The sequence below is a fragment of the Zalophus californianus genome, chromosome 2 (genome assembly GCF_009762305.2).
Source record: "Zalophus californianus isolate mZalCal1 chromosome 2, mZalCal1.pri.v2, whole genome shotgun sequence".
NCBI lineage: Eukaryota > Metazoa > Chordata > Mammalia > Carnivora > Otariidae > Zalophus > Zalophus californianus.
In genome coordinates this window covers 118,606,684-118,626,079 of record NC_045596.1, presented here as the reverse complement: position 1 = coordinate 118,626,079, position 19,396 = coordinate 118,606,684, and the positions used below count along the sequence as shown (strand labels likewise).

Here is a 19,396-nt window from a genome sequence, read left to right as displayed (position 1 = left end):
AGACTGTAAAGATCAGCTTCACTTCTGGGAGGCTGGGTGAGGCTGGATGGCTTCTTTTATGTTTGCTTAAATATTTTCACAGTTGTACTGAGATACAACTGACATATAACACTGTATTCATTTAAGGTATACATGATAATGATTTGGGAAATCATTACCACAATAAATTTAATTAACACACATCACCTCACATGGTTGAATTATTTTTCTATGAGAACCTTTATCATCTACTCTCTTCACAACTTTAAATATACAATCCAGTGTTGTGGTGACTATAGTCACCACACTGTACATTACCTCCCCATGACTTATTATCTTATAACTGCAAGTTCATACCTTTTGGCCCCCTTCACCTATTTATCCCAATTCCTACCCTCAGCTCTGACAACCATCAGTATGTTCTGTCTTTCTATGAGTTTGTTTTTTCTTTGTTTGTTTTTAGGTTCCATATGTAAATGTGAGGTCATACAGTATTTGTCTTTCCCCATCTGACTTATGTTCACTGAGCATAATGCCCTCAAGGTCCATCCATGTTGTTGCAAATGGCAGGATTTCTTTCTTTTTATGGCTGAATGATATTCCACATATATACCACATTTTCTTTGTCCATTTATCTGTCAATAGAGACTCAGGTTGGTTGCTTCCATATCTTGGTTATTGTAAATAATGCTGCAATGAATATGAGGGTGCAGATACCTCCTTGAGATCGTGATTTCATCTCCTTCAGGCATATACATACTTAAAAGTGGAATTGCTGGATCATATGGCTGTTCTATTTTTAGTTTTTTGAGGAACCTCCACACTGTTTTTCAGTGTGTTTCTGTACCAATTTACATTCCCACAACAGTACATAGGATTCTCTTTTTTCCACATCCACCCCAGCATTTGTTATCTCTTGTCTTTTTGATGATAACCATTCTAACAGGTATGAGGTGATATCTCATTGTACTTTGGATTTGTATTTCCCTGATGATGAGTGATGTTGAGCGCTTTGCCATGTACCTGTTGGCTATTTGTGTGTCTTCTTTGGAAAGGTGTCTATTCACTTCCTCTGGCCACTTTTTTTTTAATTTTTTATTGTTATGTTAATCACCATACATTACATCATTAGTTTTTGATGTAGTGTTCCATGATTCATTGTTTGTGCATAACACCCAGTGCTCCACGCAGAACGTGCCCTCTTTAATACCCATCACCAGGCCAACCCATCCCCCCACCCCCCTCCCCTCTAGAACCCTCAGTTTGTTTTTCAGAGTCCATCGTCTCTCATGATTCGTCTCCCCCTCCGATTTACTCCCCTTCATTTTTCCCCTCCTGCTATCTTCTTCTTTTTTTTCTTAACATATATTGCGTTATTTGTTTCAGAGGTACAGATCTGTGATTCAACAGTCTTGCACAGTTCACAGCGCTCACCATAGGACATACCCTCCCCATTGTCTATCACCCAGCCACCCCATCCCCCTCTGGCCACTTTTTAAATTTTTTTCCATTGAGTTGTATGAGTTCTTTATGTAGTTTGGATATTAACCTGAGTGCTTTATTTTATCCTTAAAATAGAGTTATGTGCAAAGAGAAGGGGAAGAGCAGAATAGGCTGAGGAGAGGGTAAAAGTTTCAAATAGGCACCGATGAAAATAGGTAGAGGCCTTTACTAGCAACATTTGGAAAAATTAGGAAGAATTCTGGTCCTCGTGAAGGACCAGTCAAGGTTGCAGTAGGAGTCTGTGTGGTTATTAGTTTACCCTTTATTATTCTTTTGGGAATACTTTCCTTGTCTTGACACTAGGAAAAAGTCATACTGATTTGTTCTTCCAATTGATGCGGAAGGGCCCTGTGAGTTTCTCACCTGTTTTGGTTTCCTTCACAGGCAAAAAGGTAGGATAATAATAAAGATCTGTATCTCCTTCTTTATCTTCTTTCATATTATTTCTGAATTTCCTCCAGAACCTGCTGTTGCTAGAAGGTATGAATACTTTGTCTAAATTTACCACAATTACAAGGAAAATCCTTCCCACTCAGAAAAGTTGCTTCTAACTCTCTCCTCCTAATATAATTTGACTCTGTGTACAAATGTAACTAACTTTGACTGTTATGTAACATTCTAATTGATTTTCCATAGCAGCCACTTTCCACTAAAAAGATACCTTGGTTAAAAGAAAGAAATCCCTTACTTAAAAAAAAAAATTGCCAAAGTCATAACCATTTAACATTATTTTCAAAGCTTTATCTAACTTTGAAAAGTTGAGTAAATCCAAAGAAAATGTAGCTAATTGAAAATGCCTTTAGAGACAGTGCTATTAAATGAATTGGAAACGTAACTTTGTGTACCACTTTTCTTAGTTAATTAGGTGTTAGAAAAGTTTCAGCACTGATTACATGTTTAATCAACTTCCTGAAATAATTCAGTGTTTTAAGTTAATTTAGTTAGGTTTCTGTGGTATATGAAAGTATTCTCTGATCATTGAAGTTGGTTTAGATTTGCACATAAGATTACAGTAGCTCCATTTTAAAAAAACATTGTTTTATTTAATGTCTTACAATGATTGTAGTTTTAACAATCACTTAACTTGAACAACTATCTTTAGCCTCTTACAATAAATGTTGGAAAGTAAATATATACTAGTAAATTACTCTTGAATTCTACTCTGCTCATATAAAAACCTTTCCCTTTGAGGTTAAGAGAAAGAATCTCTATTAATTCTAAATCAGTGTGAGGCTGTTCTCTTTTCAACCTGTTGGCAAAATTGATGACATATGAATCTGGATAATAATTATCTAGTCAATACGGAAGAGATTGAAACTAAAATGATCATTGACAAAAAAAAGTGTCTGTTATTTGCTGAATTTTACTTATTAAGTGATTGAATGCTTTAAAGATTTATTTTCCTGAAAAGTTAGTAAACAATCAAACCCAAAGGAATGTTGGGATTTTATGACAATCTGTGCAAAGAAATAAACTAATATAGCATTCTTCATCTTTTAGCTGGTGAAAATGACATATTGCTTTTCTTTCTCTTTATCTCTACAACAGATGCTTCTAGCAGCTGGGATTCCAAGATTAGTTTGTCCAAAATATGAAAGCATGTCATCCAACTAAAGTATTAAGTTGCCCCAGTTTTTGTGGCTTCCAGTAATTATACTATTCTCTAGAACACTGTGATTTAACTTCAACATTACTACAGTGATGGGTTCGAGGCTAAATCTGGCTACCCTCATTCAAAAATTGTTAAAAAAAAAAAAAGATAAACTTCTGATCCTTTATATTCTGATCCATTCCAACAAAGAGCAGAAGTAGGAAAACTATTCTTATTAGTTAGTCATATCCCAAACCCATTTTTTCAGTTGAACTAAATTTCTATAGCAGGCAACATGCCACCCTCCAAACTACCCAATTAATTCCCTTCTTTGTTTTGTAAATGTAAATCAAATTTTAAATTTTATTTCCATGCTTAAACTTGGGGAACATTTGCTATGACTTCTTATGGTAAAAGGTATTCATGACACATAAGCACAATAGATGATCCACATTAATCTATAATAAATTTCCAATAATTTTATAGGTTATAGAAGCCAAAGCATAAATTTATAGTAATATTTATGTCAAACATCCTGTTAACAAAGTCATATATAACCTGAAAAAAATTGTGGTTTCTCTGTAACTTGGTATTCCCAAAGATTGCTTTTTTGCAATGAGATTTACATAAACCACTTTCTGGCATGTTCTTTACCAACATCTCACATTCCATTTTGTACTACAACTTTCTCTAATAATGTCTAGAACAAACATGAATGCTTAAGCTTCACAAGAGTATTGATAGAACTATTTATATTGCCATAATTAGTAACTGTAAGCATACATAGTTGCAAAATATTACTATCGAAGGCAAAACATATTTAACCAGCCAGATAGAGATACCTCCAGGGGCAATCTGAAATGATCTGCATTCTCAACGTCACTTGCCATCTTTTGTCTCCATCTTAGACCTCGTCTCTAGGGAAAATAGTTCAGGCTGTGCATTATGCAGAGGTACCTATGCAAATTAATAATTCAAAGAGATCTTGTTTAGTTCTCTGACTGGCTAGAATTATTTTATGTGAAACCATTGACCTGATCTTAATAGGAAGGGAATAAATCTGATTTTTTAGAGGTAATTAATTCTTATAGACAACTAGATACTAACTTATGATTTCACTTTTCTAAAGCAACACCTTATATCTTAGTTGTCTGAATGAATAAAATTTCCACTAAATTATGGCCATTTATTTCCAAATTTTATGTTATAGATAGATAGAGATGTATGTAATATATACATATATATATGCATTCAACTCTAAAACATTTTGTACAATAAAGCATTATTCTTGCATCTTGTGATCATACAGCCTCATGAATACTGAATTATAATCATTTGTTTATGTATCTGTTTCTTCCATGTGTTCATGATCTTTATAAGCTCCTAAAGGGCAAAGTCCGTATCATGATCCCTGCTGTATCCCCACAGTTAGCAGGCCAAATGCATAGAAAAGGTACTCATTTTTTATTTGTAGAATAAATTAATAGCTCTGAAATTTGCCCTCAAGTTATTCTTGTTTACCTTCTTATTTTGAAACATGGAATATTCAACCTTAACATGACTCTGCACTATGTCAGATGCCTTTTCCCTTACTAGCATTCACGAATTCTTCTGGGGATTTTGTTTTTCTCTTCTAGTCAAAAGTACCCAGCTATAGACCTCTCTCCTTAGTGCATATCTCCCAGTGTCATAATCCACTTGAGAGGTGACTATTCAAGTCCTCTTCCAGTATCTCCAAACATAGAAAGCAGTAAAATTCAAGATGGACACAGAACATCAGAGATGACCAAAGAACATGATGAAGAACATAGAACATGATGAGTTAAGGCCTTAAAAAGCTTCCAGAAACCGAGTGGTGGCAATTTTAATTGTATTTGATTATTCATGTGCTGATTACAAAGGTCCTAGTTACACAGAAATAATTTTAGATGCTGCCCATCTAAAATTGGAAGTGACTATTTTCCCCTTTCCCAGCTTTTTCTTTTTCATCCCTAATCATACCTAATAGGGTTGTCTGGTTTTGTTAATCTTACAATGAGGAGGGGATATTGGAAGCATCCGCTCACCCCATCAGCAAGGGCAGGTAAAGACAGGGAGTATTAGGCTAGTTGTTCCGTATGTGGCAACTGAAATGCGTTCTATCATCTGTTTGCTTGATGGATGGGAAACATCCCTGAACTTCTCCAGTCCATTTCACTCAGGAGAAATGTGCTTGGAATACTTATCCAATATTAAAGTCCATGAAAGGTGATTAAGCAAAGTTCATGACTGTCCATTAAAATGCACAAATGTTCTATTAAAGAAAAGAAACCCCAAATGAGATCTTTATGTACATCCATATTCATGAAATCCTGACAATTTCTAGATTTTCCCACATGAAGTTAATACATTCACCTTCAGTTCCCTGTTTTATAGCACCTAATACAGTATTTTATACACACTAGTTCAATGTATTTTTCAGAGTTAATGTAGGAATAAATGAATAAATGGATTTGCTGAATCAGCAGTTCATCCTCCAACTCAAACTAGTGTTTTTAACAGAGGTATTTTATTTTTATTAATGTAATGGTGATTTTCCTGTGGTTTCATATTGAATACCATCACCTCCCTTGGATACTTCATTGACTCTTACAATGCCTGATTCAACATCAGGTCTTTTCATTTGCCTGTGTATAATGAATATGCAAACTTGAATGAATATACACACATACTTTAGAAATTTATGATTACATTCAAATCAAGTGCTCTTAAACTTTAGTACATTCCTGTGTGAATAGTGAGACATTATTTTCTATAGAGAAATTTTTGAATCTCCGTAATTTAATGAATAGTTTAAAAAAATGCTGAGGCAGGGCACCTGCGTGGCTCAGTCAGTTAAGCATTCGGCTTTTGATTTTGGTTCAGGTAATGATCTCAGGGTCGTGAGATCGAGCCCCACATTGGGTTCCCCACTGGGCATGGAGTCTCCTTAAGATTTTCTTTTTCCATCTACCCCTCCCCACCCTACTCATGCTCGCTCTCTCTCTCTCTCTCTCAAACATAAATAATTAAAAAGAAATGTTGATATATATATAAGCAGACTGTTGACTTGATATATCAGGGTACATTCCGTTAAAAAAAAATCAATCCTGGAAATTGATTGAATGCAACACACTAAAACTGATAATGTCATATAATTCAGCCAGTTGTGTAACTATCTAATGGTGTCCAGATAACATCCAATTACCAATTTAAAATTAAAAGCTTTAGTTAATCAGTGGATTTTTTTTTTGTTAATAAACAAGTGCTTTATGTAATGTTTTCACCGAATTGAAAGCATTAGCATGATGTGGCATTTATTAGGTTGAACGCAGTCATTCAGAGTATGAGCTTGGTTCTAAATTTAGTTTGAAGTTTCATGTGATAATACTTACTACAGTTGTATTTTTTACTTGTAAGTCACAGGTTGTTAAGTCAATCAACAGATGTTAATTAAGCATCAATAGTGTGTAATAATGCTATATTGCTACTTGGGGGAAAGCAAATTAAGTATAAAATATGGATCCTCAAAAGCCATATCATCTAATTCAAGGGAATGGCCAGAACTCATAAAATAAGCAGAGATATTGAAAGATATGGAATCTTTCCCAGATGGAGGTGGTTGTGTGATACACATTAAACATGTCGAAAATATTCAGAGAGAAGTTATATGAAGGTTGGAGAGGATGAAAAAAATCATCCCTTCCTTCCTTCTTTCTAATTCGTTCATTCACTCATTGATTTATTCTTTTATTTATCTATTACCTGATGAGTACCAGGACCTGAGAATGAGAGGATTAATTAATAATAGTCATTGCCCTCATAGAGCCCGCTGTTAAGCAGAGAGAATAGAATGAACCATTCTTGGAGATGATGAGACTTGAGTGGGTGAGAATTTGGATTGATGGAAGATGAGAGAAGGTATTCTAAGCATAAAAAGCAGTATGTGTCAAGATAGAAATGTTAGTTCCGCCAAGGTTTCCTTCATATCTTTGATGTTGAGCACTGAGCAAGCTTGTAGCAGATGCCCAGAAAGTATATGCTGAGCTAATTAATAGCATGTATCTAGGACAGCAAAGAGACTGACCTGGGGAAGTTTTCATTTTGAAGATTAACGAGAAATAAGGAGAATTATGTAGGTCAACACAACTGCAGACGTGCCTCCGGGCTGAGAGAAGAATGGATACTTGCTGCAGTAGAAAGCCGGCTTTTGATCAGAGGAGTGATGATCTGAGTATGGTGATGGATAAGGTGAATGTGCACTCATGTGTAGACCTGATCCTGTGATAGTTGATTGTATGGGTCTGGCCAAGAGCCAAACCAGGAGAATATGGAGAAGTCTACTAGAGAAACAGTAGCTGACTAGCTGAATCCACTTGTATGACTAAGAACTGAATTTCAGGGTGAGGCCAGCAGTGTGGTTATCAGGAAACAAAGGTCAGGGATTTTTTACATGAGTCATTAGGTGAAGTTAAGCAGGAGGATCAATAGGAAGCAAAGGTTGGGGAATCTCCCTTAATTCTGATGGATATCACATGTCTGGCTATTTTTAATCCACACGATGTGTATGTCTATATGCGTGTGTGCAGGGGTGTGTGTGTGTGTGTGTGTGTGTGTGTGTGTGTGTGTGTACTACCTACTGTGGGCCATACATGTGCCACTTTGTGCCACAGAGTATTTTAAGTGCAACTCCTTTTACCCCACAGTCCAGTAAAGTAAGGATTTAGACAGAAGAGCCAGCAAGTTATTGAAAGAGAGAGGGTTTGCAGTGTTGAGGAATGAGGCCAGTTGAGTACCACTTGCTCTCAGTCAACTCAAGGATAAACTGAAGCTTCTCTTTGAATATGCCATTGGCCATATTAATTCACTGGCCCGTTCTAATCAAAGTCCTCGAAAATTAGTAATGACAAGTGGGAAATTGTACATAAAGATATAGATACAACAAAGCTACTTTGAACCCCCATTTCAGCTTTCAGTCTGTCTTCACATTCTTGCTGATTGAAAATTGGCCCCAGAAAAATTGATCAGTTAAGCATTGCTGAGCTTTTTTTTAATTTTTATTTTTTTAAGTTAACTGCAGATTAAAGGAGTCAGGATTTTTTTCAGTGGCACCGATCTCATGCAAGGGTGGCATGCAGAGTAAGCACCATGTCCCCTGCCCTCATGGCTCACTTTGCAAGGTGCAAAGACCCCCTGACTACTCACTGGCATGTCCATTAAATCTGTGCACCTATTGCCACGGGCTTGACCCGCACGTAGCTTAGGTCCTAACCCCGAAATAAATAAGGACCGAAATCAGCACCTGACTCAGAATGGAATAAATATTGCTACTAGTTCCCCATTGACCTTGTGCCCCCATTGCCAAGAAATAGTTTACAGCCCTTCACCTCCAAGAAGATGGATTGTCTAAAGGCTCCATTAAGGTCAAGGACACCAGTTAGGCTCCATTTAATAAAGGTTAGACTGTAACCCACCAATTTTCCATTACTTATTTCAGCAGGAGACATAGCAGGATAATGACTGCTATTTCTGGGGGAGGAAAAAGGCCCAGCAATCTGTTTTTCTGATAGGTTGTTGTTTTAGTTTAGTTTTGGTTTTGGTTTTGATTTATTGTGTTTTGTTTTGAAACCTCGCAAGTGGCTGAGGAGCTAAGCAGGAACTAGAGTAGTATCCCTGACCTGAAAAGGGGAAGGATGGAAGCACCATGGACTATAGCCACATTCTTATGCTTCCACTGTCTTTGCCCCACTGACCGGCCTTTTTTTTCTTCGTGGGAGCAATCTGAAACATATTGTGTGATCTTAGGAGGGAGAAAATGGAGTGGGCCCCAGCCGTACTCGCAATCTAAGCAAAAAGAAGCTTCTACGTGGACTGTCCTTATGAGTGAAAATTATCAGAATTAGAATGCATTTTCAATGATCATTTTCCTTTGTGGGAATGCTTTCACAGAGATATTATGGAAAGTGGTTTGTTTAGGAGAGAAATCAGGTATTTAAGGTTTCCCTTCGAGAATATTGCCTATCCATTTTTAGCATCCTAATTTCAAAATAATGATTTTGCGGATAATAATTAATAATTATCTCCTAGAAATTGAGTTATCTTTCCTCCCTATAACCCATTCCCAGTCACATGAATAGATTTTGGGTTTTGATGCTGACACTGTCCTCTGTTTATGTTAGTCACTTATGTCCTTTGACCCAGGTTCAATGACCTTTTAGCTAAGTGATTGTTCTATCCTTGATTGTATGACCCTCTTGATTTCAAACTTAAAGGTACAATGTGACCAGACTGTTTTCAGAGTCATCTCTTAGGGATTTGCCATTGGACTCATTTTCAAGTCTCAGATAATTGACACCTACTCTTGTTCATGTAAAGTGACACACACCTCTGCCTGATCCTTCCTGTGACTCCTTCTCCTGACCTTCCTCTGTCTGGCTTGTCCCCAGAGTTCTAGTAATCTCACAAAGAAGAATTCCTACTGTGTGCCACAATTCTGTGGGAAATCCTAGGGGAAGAATCAAGTCTTTGGAACCAAACAGGATTTCTAATTTAGTTATACCCATTTTCATGTGGAATGTTATTCAGTATCTCTTACCTTAAGTCTCCTCACCTCTAAAGACTGAGTCCATAATGTTGATCTTGTGTGGCGGTTTTGAAGGTAGATTAGCTAATTTCATATAGCAGGTGAATATAAATAGCAGCTCTCAATCTGCCTCTGGGTCGGAGTCATGTCTGTTCTCCTCTCTCCTCTACTCCATTTCTCTCTCTCTGCCTTTCCTCCGTGCCCTGTGCAGTGTAGTGAAGACACAGCCCTCAAACAACTCATAGACTAGTATGAGAGACAGCAATGCAAATAGATGACTTGAATCTACTTTGTAGATGCCATAAAGCAAAAAGAAGCAGTGACTAGCAAAACTCAGCATTCTCTCCCCACCAGCTAGGCAGGATCTCCTCTCCAAAAGATAAAGACCAGCTTGAGTCCACTTGGGGTCTCCTGTTGAGTGTGTCTTCAATAAAAAAAATTTGATTATGTAAGAATTATGTATTTGTCTTGCATAAGAAACTGCTCAATTTCTCACCCCCAACAAACATCCTCCCAGCTTGTGTGTCCTCTATGTATTTAATGACTCAAATGTTCTTCTGCTGTTTGCCACCTAACCTCTTACCATATGGCTGCTGGTCTCATCCAATGAACGTACTTCACTCTGCACCTCATGTCAATAAAGTTCTCTCTAACTGGCTGCAAAGATTACTTTTTCTGTGAGTATAATCCTATAGCCCAAAGTATCTTATAAAGGAAGAACAATATATAGGAGTAGAATGTAAAATTATCATTTTATATATTCTTATATTCTGGCCCTTGGAGATGTAATTAAGGGAAGTGGGTTAACCCCTTATATTACTTTCTATAAGAAAGGCAGCATGCAATACTATTTGATTTTTGATCAGAATATAAGGTTCCTCTCAACATGGGCAACGAGAAGAGAGTTGAAAATTTATCTCATGTACAAAGCTAATCTGGAAAATTAAGAATAATCCTCTACCCTTTTTTTTTCCCCTCAGTAACAGAATTTATTCCCGGTGTTAGCAGGAGAGTCACTTCATTTTTCCATTCAACAACTTTAAAGATGCAGTTGCTGGTGGAAATTAAGCCATATTCAGAATAGGGGCCAGTAAGTTTGTTACTGTGGTCTGAAACGTAAGCTCCTCACCAAATCCCAATACGAGTGATGTCAGGACCTCAGTTTGCTTACCTTTCCCCATGTTTCATCCCAGAAGAAGTGAGCTTTGTTAGGTCTCCTGGGTCATACCTCAGAGGTACCTCCACCTTATTTTCTCAGACAACAAGCAGGGCATAAAGCAATTTATGGATGTGATTGGTGTCTTAGTTTCCCTTAGAAGGGAAGTACTTTTAATTTTTTGGTGGAAGAAATCTGCCTTTAAGGGAAACATTTTTATGATTATTTATGATTAATAGCATGTTTCACCCCCAGGATTATAAGGTCATAAAAAGCAAGTTTGATTCATTTAGGAAAACCAGTAAGAATAGGATGTGGTTTTGCCAAATTGTAATAATTTTCCAAGCACTTTCATAGAGACTATGTTATTTGACTCCCACTGCAGCATGGTGAGGTAAGCAGGGCATTCTAAACTGTAGATGAACCAACGGTGACTCCCCAGAAATGAGGTGGTTTTCCCAAGGTAGCATGTCATGTAGGTAGACCTCGAAGTTAACTTTTTAAACTTGGAATGTTCTACTTTTCCCCCCTCTACTGTAGTATGCGTATCTGTACAGTCCCATATCTGTTTGTTACATTATTCAACTAATTTGGTCTTTATAAGATAACCATCCAATAATCTAAACTCAACTATAGTTCTTTCTTCCTAGATTTATCCTACCCAAAATTAGTTTCTTTGTTTATAAACTAGCAAAATTATCTTGGATAAAAATATGCTTTTGGGTAAAAATGTATAAACTACTAAAGAAGTACTATAATTGAGTATGATCTTTGCATTAAGTGCTACTCCAAATAGCTCTGAAATAGCTCTGTTACAGAGAAAGATGCAAGAAAAGCACCATAAATCCATTTGGTTCTTATGTGATATGTAAGATACACCTAACATGTGTACTCAGGTCCTTCAGAGAAACAAGCAATAAGATCTATATTATTTTTTTTAAAGATTTTATTTGTTTATTTGACAGAAAGAGACAGCGAGAGAGGGAACACAAGCAGGGGCAGAGGCAGGGGGAGAAGCAGGCTTCCCGCGGAGCAGGGAGCCTGATGTGGGGCTCGATCCCAGGACCCTGGGATCATGACCTGAGCCAAAGGCAGACGCTTAACGACTGAGCCACCCAGATGCCCCTAGATCTATATTATTTATTATAAGGAATTGTCTCACACAGTTTTGGAGGCCGAGAAGTTCCAGGATATGCCATCTGCAAGATCTGCCATCTGCAGGCTGAAGACCCAGGAAAGCTGGTGGTGGAATTCAGTCTGAGTCTAAGGGCCTTAGAACAGAGGAGCCAGTGATGTATATTCCAGTCCACGTCTGAAAGCCTAAGAACCAGGAGTGCTGAGGGCAGAAGATCAATGTCCTGATTCAATCAGGCAAGAAGGATCACATCTTGACTTCCTCCACATTTTTGTTCTATCAGGCCTTTAATGGATTGAATGATGTTCACCCACATTGAGGACAACAAACTGCTTTATGAGTCCACTAATTCAAATGTTAATATCATCCATAAACACTCTTACAGACACACTCATAAATAATGTTTAGCCAAATATCTGGACGTCTTGTGATCCAACCAAGTCGACATATAAAATTAGCCATCACAGTTGGGGAGTCAGTGACTCCATCTAAATGATGTGGAGAGAAGAGCAAAAAGGGAAGCTAGGGATGAGAGGCTACCATAATGATAACTATATTTTTAAATTTTGTATTAAGAAATAACAACTTTTATGAATCAAAGAATTCAGTGTCATGAATTGCCCTAAACAAAAATGGATGCTAATCAGAATTGGTAAGTTGAGTGACAAAGAGGCCCCCTAGTGGTAGGGGTTGCTTCCTAAGAAATAAATCAGCCACAATGACATTAATGGCTGTAGCCCATAATATTGAGTAGAAGTTCTCAGATTTAGAGTGGTCAGAAGCACCTGAAGAGCTTGTCAAAATTTCAGGGTAGAACGCTTTCTTCCTAGTGGTTCTGACTGACTTAGTAGGAGCCAACAATCTGTATTTTAATTCTCTGGGTCATTCTGTTAGAGGTGATGTGAAGACCACACTTTAAGAACTTCTGTTACCTAGGGCAGTCAAATTCATAGAGACAGAAAGTACAATGATGGTTGCCAGTGGCAGGGGAGAGAAGAGTGGGGAGTTCATTTTGAAAGGGTAAAAGTTTCAGTTTGGGAAGATGAAAAATTCTAGAGATGGATGGTGGTGATGGTTGTATAATAATGTGAATGTACTTAATGCCCTTGAACTGTACACTTAAAAATGGCTAAATGGTAAACGATGTTATATATGTTACCACAATAAAAAGGAAAAACAAGAATTTTGAATGCAAATTATAGCTATTCTTTAAAAACATTGGTGTCTCTTTGCTTTCTTGCCAAGTGTTGATAAGGAAAACAGATATGTCCAGTTTAAAATATCATAGGCTGTGTTCAATTATGGATTAATATTTCACAGTAGTTCGTCATTGCTTTATGACTTAGAAAAAATAATGAACTAAGTAAAAAATTTATAGCACTTAAATTTTGCTTTATTAAGAGAAAACAGATTTCTTCTTGTATATTCATAGTCTGGCCAAATTAATGGGAGTATGAGAATTAATCACTGAGTCTGCGTTCTTACGATTGTTCCCCTACCTGCTTCTCTAAAATGGATTTGTCAGATTTTGCCTTATCTTGTGTTTGCGATAAAAATGTGTAGTGATACTCATGCTCTTTTCAGGATAGGGTGTGGGCCAATGTGGGGAAGAGCCTGAACTGCATTATTGCCATGGTGGATAAACTGATTGAAAGAGATGGTGGTGGTGAAGGCGGTGGTGGTGGCAGCAAAGGTGGAGAAAAGGACCCTTCTCTAGTGGATCCCATCATAACTCATCCAAGGGGTAAGGAGTCGTTTTTTCCCAATCACTGACGAGTAAACAAAATGAGACAGTCATGATAAAATGAGATAGAAAAAGAGGAGTCAACAGTACCTTTGATGAAAGTGCTGATAGCATGCTTTTCCACTGCTCTGGCTTAGATGATAGAAGGCTATTTCTCAAATTGCATCTCACTTGTGTTTTCAGAGCTGCTTGCAATGCTCATTTTTTTTTTCTTTTGCTACACGAAAACCTTCTTGAAAGAAGAACAGGGTTTTCTTTGAAAGACTCTGGCATAGTTTAATCTACTTTGACACATTCCTCCAAATTTTTATTAGGAAGCAAAACAAGCATCTGCTCCTAAAACTCCTAGAAACTTCTAGGGATATCAGGACAGAGTATCTCATCATGGTTCCTGAAAAGAATGCAGTATGATAAAATACTTTTTGCCTTATTCTGGGGAATATTTTTGTGAATTATCTCAAAACCATTAAGAAGGTTTGGTTCCATATAAGAAGAGTATGTTTGTGCATTATTCCCAAGACATATTAGTAAGTCTCGGTCTTCATGGATGCATGTATACACACACATGGTTACATATGCATGTAGGTGTCTCTGTGTGTGTATAGGTAGACACACAGAAGTATGGCTTAGTCAAATTTTTAACTATGGTTGTGTCCCTATAAATGGCTTTTTCGTCAAATTTTTTGTTAATTTGATTAATTTTGATGTCAAAAACCCAGACAAATATCTGCATTTCTTTACGGTGATAAGAACTGCTGATTAAAGTTATTCCAGCCCTTTTGGTATCTTAAGTGTTTGGAAGGAATAAACAGTGTTGTCCTACTCTGTTCTTCTGAAATCTGCATTCCCTTTTACTTTAAGAAAATGAGTCAGAAGGAAATATGGACACTTATAAAATTAAATTTATGTTTTCCCGATTTGTTTTCCTGATTTTTTATTACTCACATTTTCATCAGGAGTTTAATTATGTGAAACATCAATCTTTCATTACTTGATTAACAGGAGAACTATTTCTAAATTATGTTTGTAAACTATGGCTTTCTAAAGTTTTCTTACGGTAGATGGTCCTCATCTTCCATAGTACATTCACATGAGAAAGTTTATACTAATATTCATTATGCTTATACCTACTTGGTTTAACTATATATGGGGATCTTTTTTTAACAATATCAGTTTTATTAGTTAATGGATCTAATGTCAGTTAGATTCTATGTCAGCCCCATAACTTTTACATGAATCAAAGTGAAAGCTTGTCATAACTTACATCATAAAGAAGTAGGATACTTCAGTTTTCTTTCATTGAACATTTATTGACTATCGTCTGTAAGCCAGACACTGTGCTGAGCTCTGGAAAATGAGGTAAGGAAGCAGAATCCATTTTAGTGGCTTGTTCTGTGCATTGATGGGTTTTCAAGGCATAATACTTTTTTAGCAGAACTAAGATGAGGGGTACTGAATTTTGCCACATTTGTTTTGATGTTGCCCAAAACTTCTCATTGACAAAGAGTTCCAGAATATTTGAAGTTATGTATTTTACCTGTATCTTGTATTGTATCAGAAGGTTGGATCTGTGGGACCAAAATTACATTTTAAAAAGTAAAACTATTTGGTAGGTAAATATTTGGTGAGATTAGGTGAATCACTTTGAATGTGAGGCATTGTTTGAATATAGTCTAAAACCAGGTAGAAGCTGCTGTCAATGTAGAATTCACAACTAGATGGACTTTGTGGATGGTTCAAGTCTAATTACAGCATAATGCCCTCTAAGTGATTTTATTTTCAATTTATGATCCATATTTATTTCATCCATTCTTTTTTATGTTATAAACATCATCAGGCAATAAAACAATTTAAATGTGCAAAATAAAATATATACCTTAGTCTAATAATGATTTAACATCATACTGTCAAATTATTTCAAAGTTAAAGTTTTGTTAACATTTTACATGTTAGACAGTTGTGTTTAGAGTGCATGTTTTGGAGAGGACATTGGTACCTAAAAGAACATGCATAACACATGCAAATAGATGTTTTACAGATGGACCTGTGCTCAAGTATACTTCAAATAGATTATGGATGCTGCATAGTTGGAGTGAGATTGATTAGCTCAATTATTTAATAATAATTTACTCTTATGTAATAATGTATTAATAAAATAATTATTATGGTTGTTATAGTCTTCTTCTTAAAGTTAGGAAAAAGCATTTTCAGTTTCTACCCTGACTTTTGTCACATAAAGCAAAGCAGTAGAGAAATTAATAGTGGTTTTTGGTGCTGATATAAAGCAAACGAATAACCAAAAGTCATGTATTTACCTACCCTATCTCCCAAACTATTTCAGATAAAGATATTTGAGATACACATTGTATCCCAATTTACCTGTAGTTTTAAATTTTATTAGAAAAAAATAATTAGAAAATTTGCAAAGAAAAACAAATAGGATTACATATAATTTTTATTTTTTTATTTCAATCAAACATTTTTAACATACCCTATGTTTACACACACGCACACGCACACACACACACACACACACACACACACACACTGTAACCAAACTGGAGTACACATTGTAAATATAGATGTACTATAATGATATCCTGCATATCATTATATTATGGATATTTCCTGAGAAGCATTTTCTGGAAATGAGATTATAATGACTGTAAACTAATTCGTCAAAAGAGAAACCACTATTTTAGAAACGTAATTATTATAATCTCACTGCATTAACACATAACACATCTTTGAATGCTGAAGTCTTCTACTACATCTCTGATGTTTTCCCCTAAGTTTGATTGCTGGAAGTGGAATTATTTTATAAGGAAGAGTTATCCCTTCTCCCACGTATGCATTTTTACAGTTACCTATTTAGATCAGTGTGGACTCATGAATACATATGCTATTCTTTAGTTTATAATCTAAGAATATTATTATATTTATTTGAGGCTCAAACTATTCTGGAGTTAGCCATTAGGAGCTCTTTCAGGTGGGTTTCAGTGGCCTTCTAACAGATTGCCCCCCCATAGGCCAGTTACTCCCTTATTTTCTTTCTTTCTTACTCCCTTCTTTTTTTTTTTTTTTAAGATTTTATTTATCTGTCAGAGAGAGAGAAAGAGCACGAGCAAGGGAAGCGGGAGAGGGAGAAGCAGACTCCCTGCTGAGCAGGGAGCCCAGTGTGGGACTCGATCCCAGGACCCCGGGATCGTGACCTGAGCTGAAGGCAGATGCTTAGCCCTCTGAGCCACCCAGGTGCCCCTCCTTTCCTTTTTTTATTCACTCCCTTTCCTTCTAGCACGATGAGGTAGACTAGGTTCAGCTGTCATTTCCCCTGCCCAAGCCCTAGGTTAAGCCATTTTCCAAAGAACTCTGGTTTCTTCTACTAGGGAATAGTACGTGGAAACCAACCAATGGGTAGGAACATTTTGATGGGTTTTTTTAGCAATAGGTACTCTGACCAGCAGTATCTACAAGCACCCTTTTAACCAGTCTTCCCAGCCTTAAACATTTTCCCTGATTTCATGCCAGTTTATGTGGAAGACATCCTATTGTAATCTGTAATTTATTGTAACTTTTATTTGTATTTTCTTGTAATTTATCTAGCTATTAGTGAAGTTTGACATTATATGACATAATATTGTATTTCAAAATATTATTTTTTGTAATAAAATGCATTTCTTCAGTAGCTCCAGTTTTATCCCCAGCTCATGGCTGGGATGGAAAAACCATTTCATTCTTTTCTTCTTACAATTAATAAATGAATTGATTCAGTGAATGACTGAGTCATCCAGAATTTATTCAAATGTATGATGTCATAAATGCTATGCATTTGTTACTACATCATTTATTAGTGATTCTTTCTCTCATGTTATATCAGTTTTATTTTTTTTCTTTCTATATAAGTTCTGCAATTTTTTTTTTCTAGAGAGAGAGAGTGAGAGTGCAAGTGGGGGAGGAAGGGCAGAAGGAGAGGGAGAGAGAGAATCTTAAGCAGCCTCCATGCCCAGCATGAGCCCTCCTTGGAGCTTAGTGTCACAACCCTGAGATCATGACCCGAGCCAAAATCAAGAGTCGGGCATTTAACTCACTGAGACACCCAGGCACCCCATGTCCTTCAAATGTTTTTAATCAACTTCTGGAATTTTTATTCTGTTCATATGGTTTTGACTATTATGTTTTATATTGGGATATATTTTGAAATCTTACAGGGTAAGTCAACCCTATGACGGTCAGTTTTTGCTTTCTTCATCACCATCTTTTATTTTTACATTTTAGTTGTAATTCCTGTTTGTTTTGCTGGCATATATATATATATATATCATGGCTAAACAGATGGTCTTCTGAATTATTGCTACCTTTTTCCATTTTTTTAATGTTTATAACCTGCAGATATTTTTTTCAAGTTGCACATTTTTTCTTTTACAGTGTATTTATTTAATAATGTTTTAAATCTGTAGTTTTGAAGGCTTTTTGTTTGTTTTAGATCCAGGATTTAACAAAATATCTTCATAAATCTCTTTTCAGGACTAATATAAATAGTGCTGATGGAAGTAAAACATTCTCTGCTGTTCTGAACACAAACAGTAGAATACCTTTTCAAACTTTCATGGCTTTTATATATTTATATGTTTTCTTAATGAACAAGATTTTTTTCTTTTACTTCCCTACACTTAAACATACTTAAAAGCATCTACTATATGCACGGGACCACATGCCTTCAATTTCATAACAAACTGAAGACTCTAAGATAAAATCAGTGAATATTAGAATCTTAGATTTTAATGTGCCCTTAAACATTATGTAATTAAACCTCCTAAATTGTCTTAAGAAGCTTACCTATAGTATCTCTGCCAGTTTTCACCTAGCCTGTGGTACACATCTCCACTGATAGAAAACCATTTTTTATTTTCTAGAATGGCATATTCCAGATGTTGATCTAAATATGTTTCCTTTAATTTTACCCACTGGCCCACATCTAATTCTATGCAACGAACAGAACAAATCTACTTTGCTTTTTCCACATTATAGTCTAACAAATCTGAAAGCAACCATCATGTCCTTGTTGCCATTTTTTGGTCATTTTTCAAAGGAACAGCGTCAAACACAGAGTAACAGAGGGGGACCACTTTCCTACTTTTAGAATCTATTTTTCTATTAATGGTATCTAAGTTCACATTAGCTATTTTGACAGCTATGTTTTTTTTACTACGAACTTCATTGATACCCATAAATCTTGCTCAATTTGACTTATCCTTCAGGCTTTCAGGATTCAAATAATATTTAAGTACCACTATGTACTTGACATTGTGAAAAACTAGGGACACAAGGAGATTAAGACATGGTCTGTCTCAGTTCTACTGAAGAGATTGATATGTAAACCCATGACTACAGTATACTACACTTCTGAGTACACTCTAATAAATACCTCTTTCTTTCATCCATCATATCCACTATCCGACTTAGGTTTATTTTATTCACATTTTACAAACATTTTCTGTTCATTCACACAAGTAATAGATAAAAATGATGGGAAAACAGAAATAGATCCTTGAGGCACATCACTAAAAAAAAAAATGTATGCACTGAAATACACTTGTTAATCACAACTGTTTGGGGATGTGTGTTCAAGCAGCGATATATTCAGCCATTCATGTTACTGCATGCCTGAATTTCTCTGTCTTTCACGA

The 19,396-nt window shown here is 36.1% G+C and overlaps 1 protein-coding gene across 4 annotated transcripts in view; it reads left to right on the top strand.

Annotated features, from left to right (window-relative positions):
- Positions 1-19,396, top strand: part of INPP4B (inositol polyphosphate-4-phosphatase type II B) — an 808,823-nt gene that overhangs the window by 690,042 nt on the left and 99,385 nt on the right. For all 4 annotated transcript variants that reach the window (XM_027599074.1, XM_027599075.2, XM_027599073.2 and 1 more), the window contains one exon: positions 13,550-13,709. In XM_027599074.1, coding sequence (XP_027454875.1) covers positions 13,550-13,709 — 160 coding nt within the window. The remainder of the gene's footprint in view (positions 1-13,549; positions 13,710-19,396) is intronic.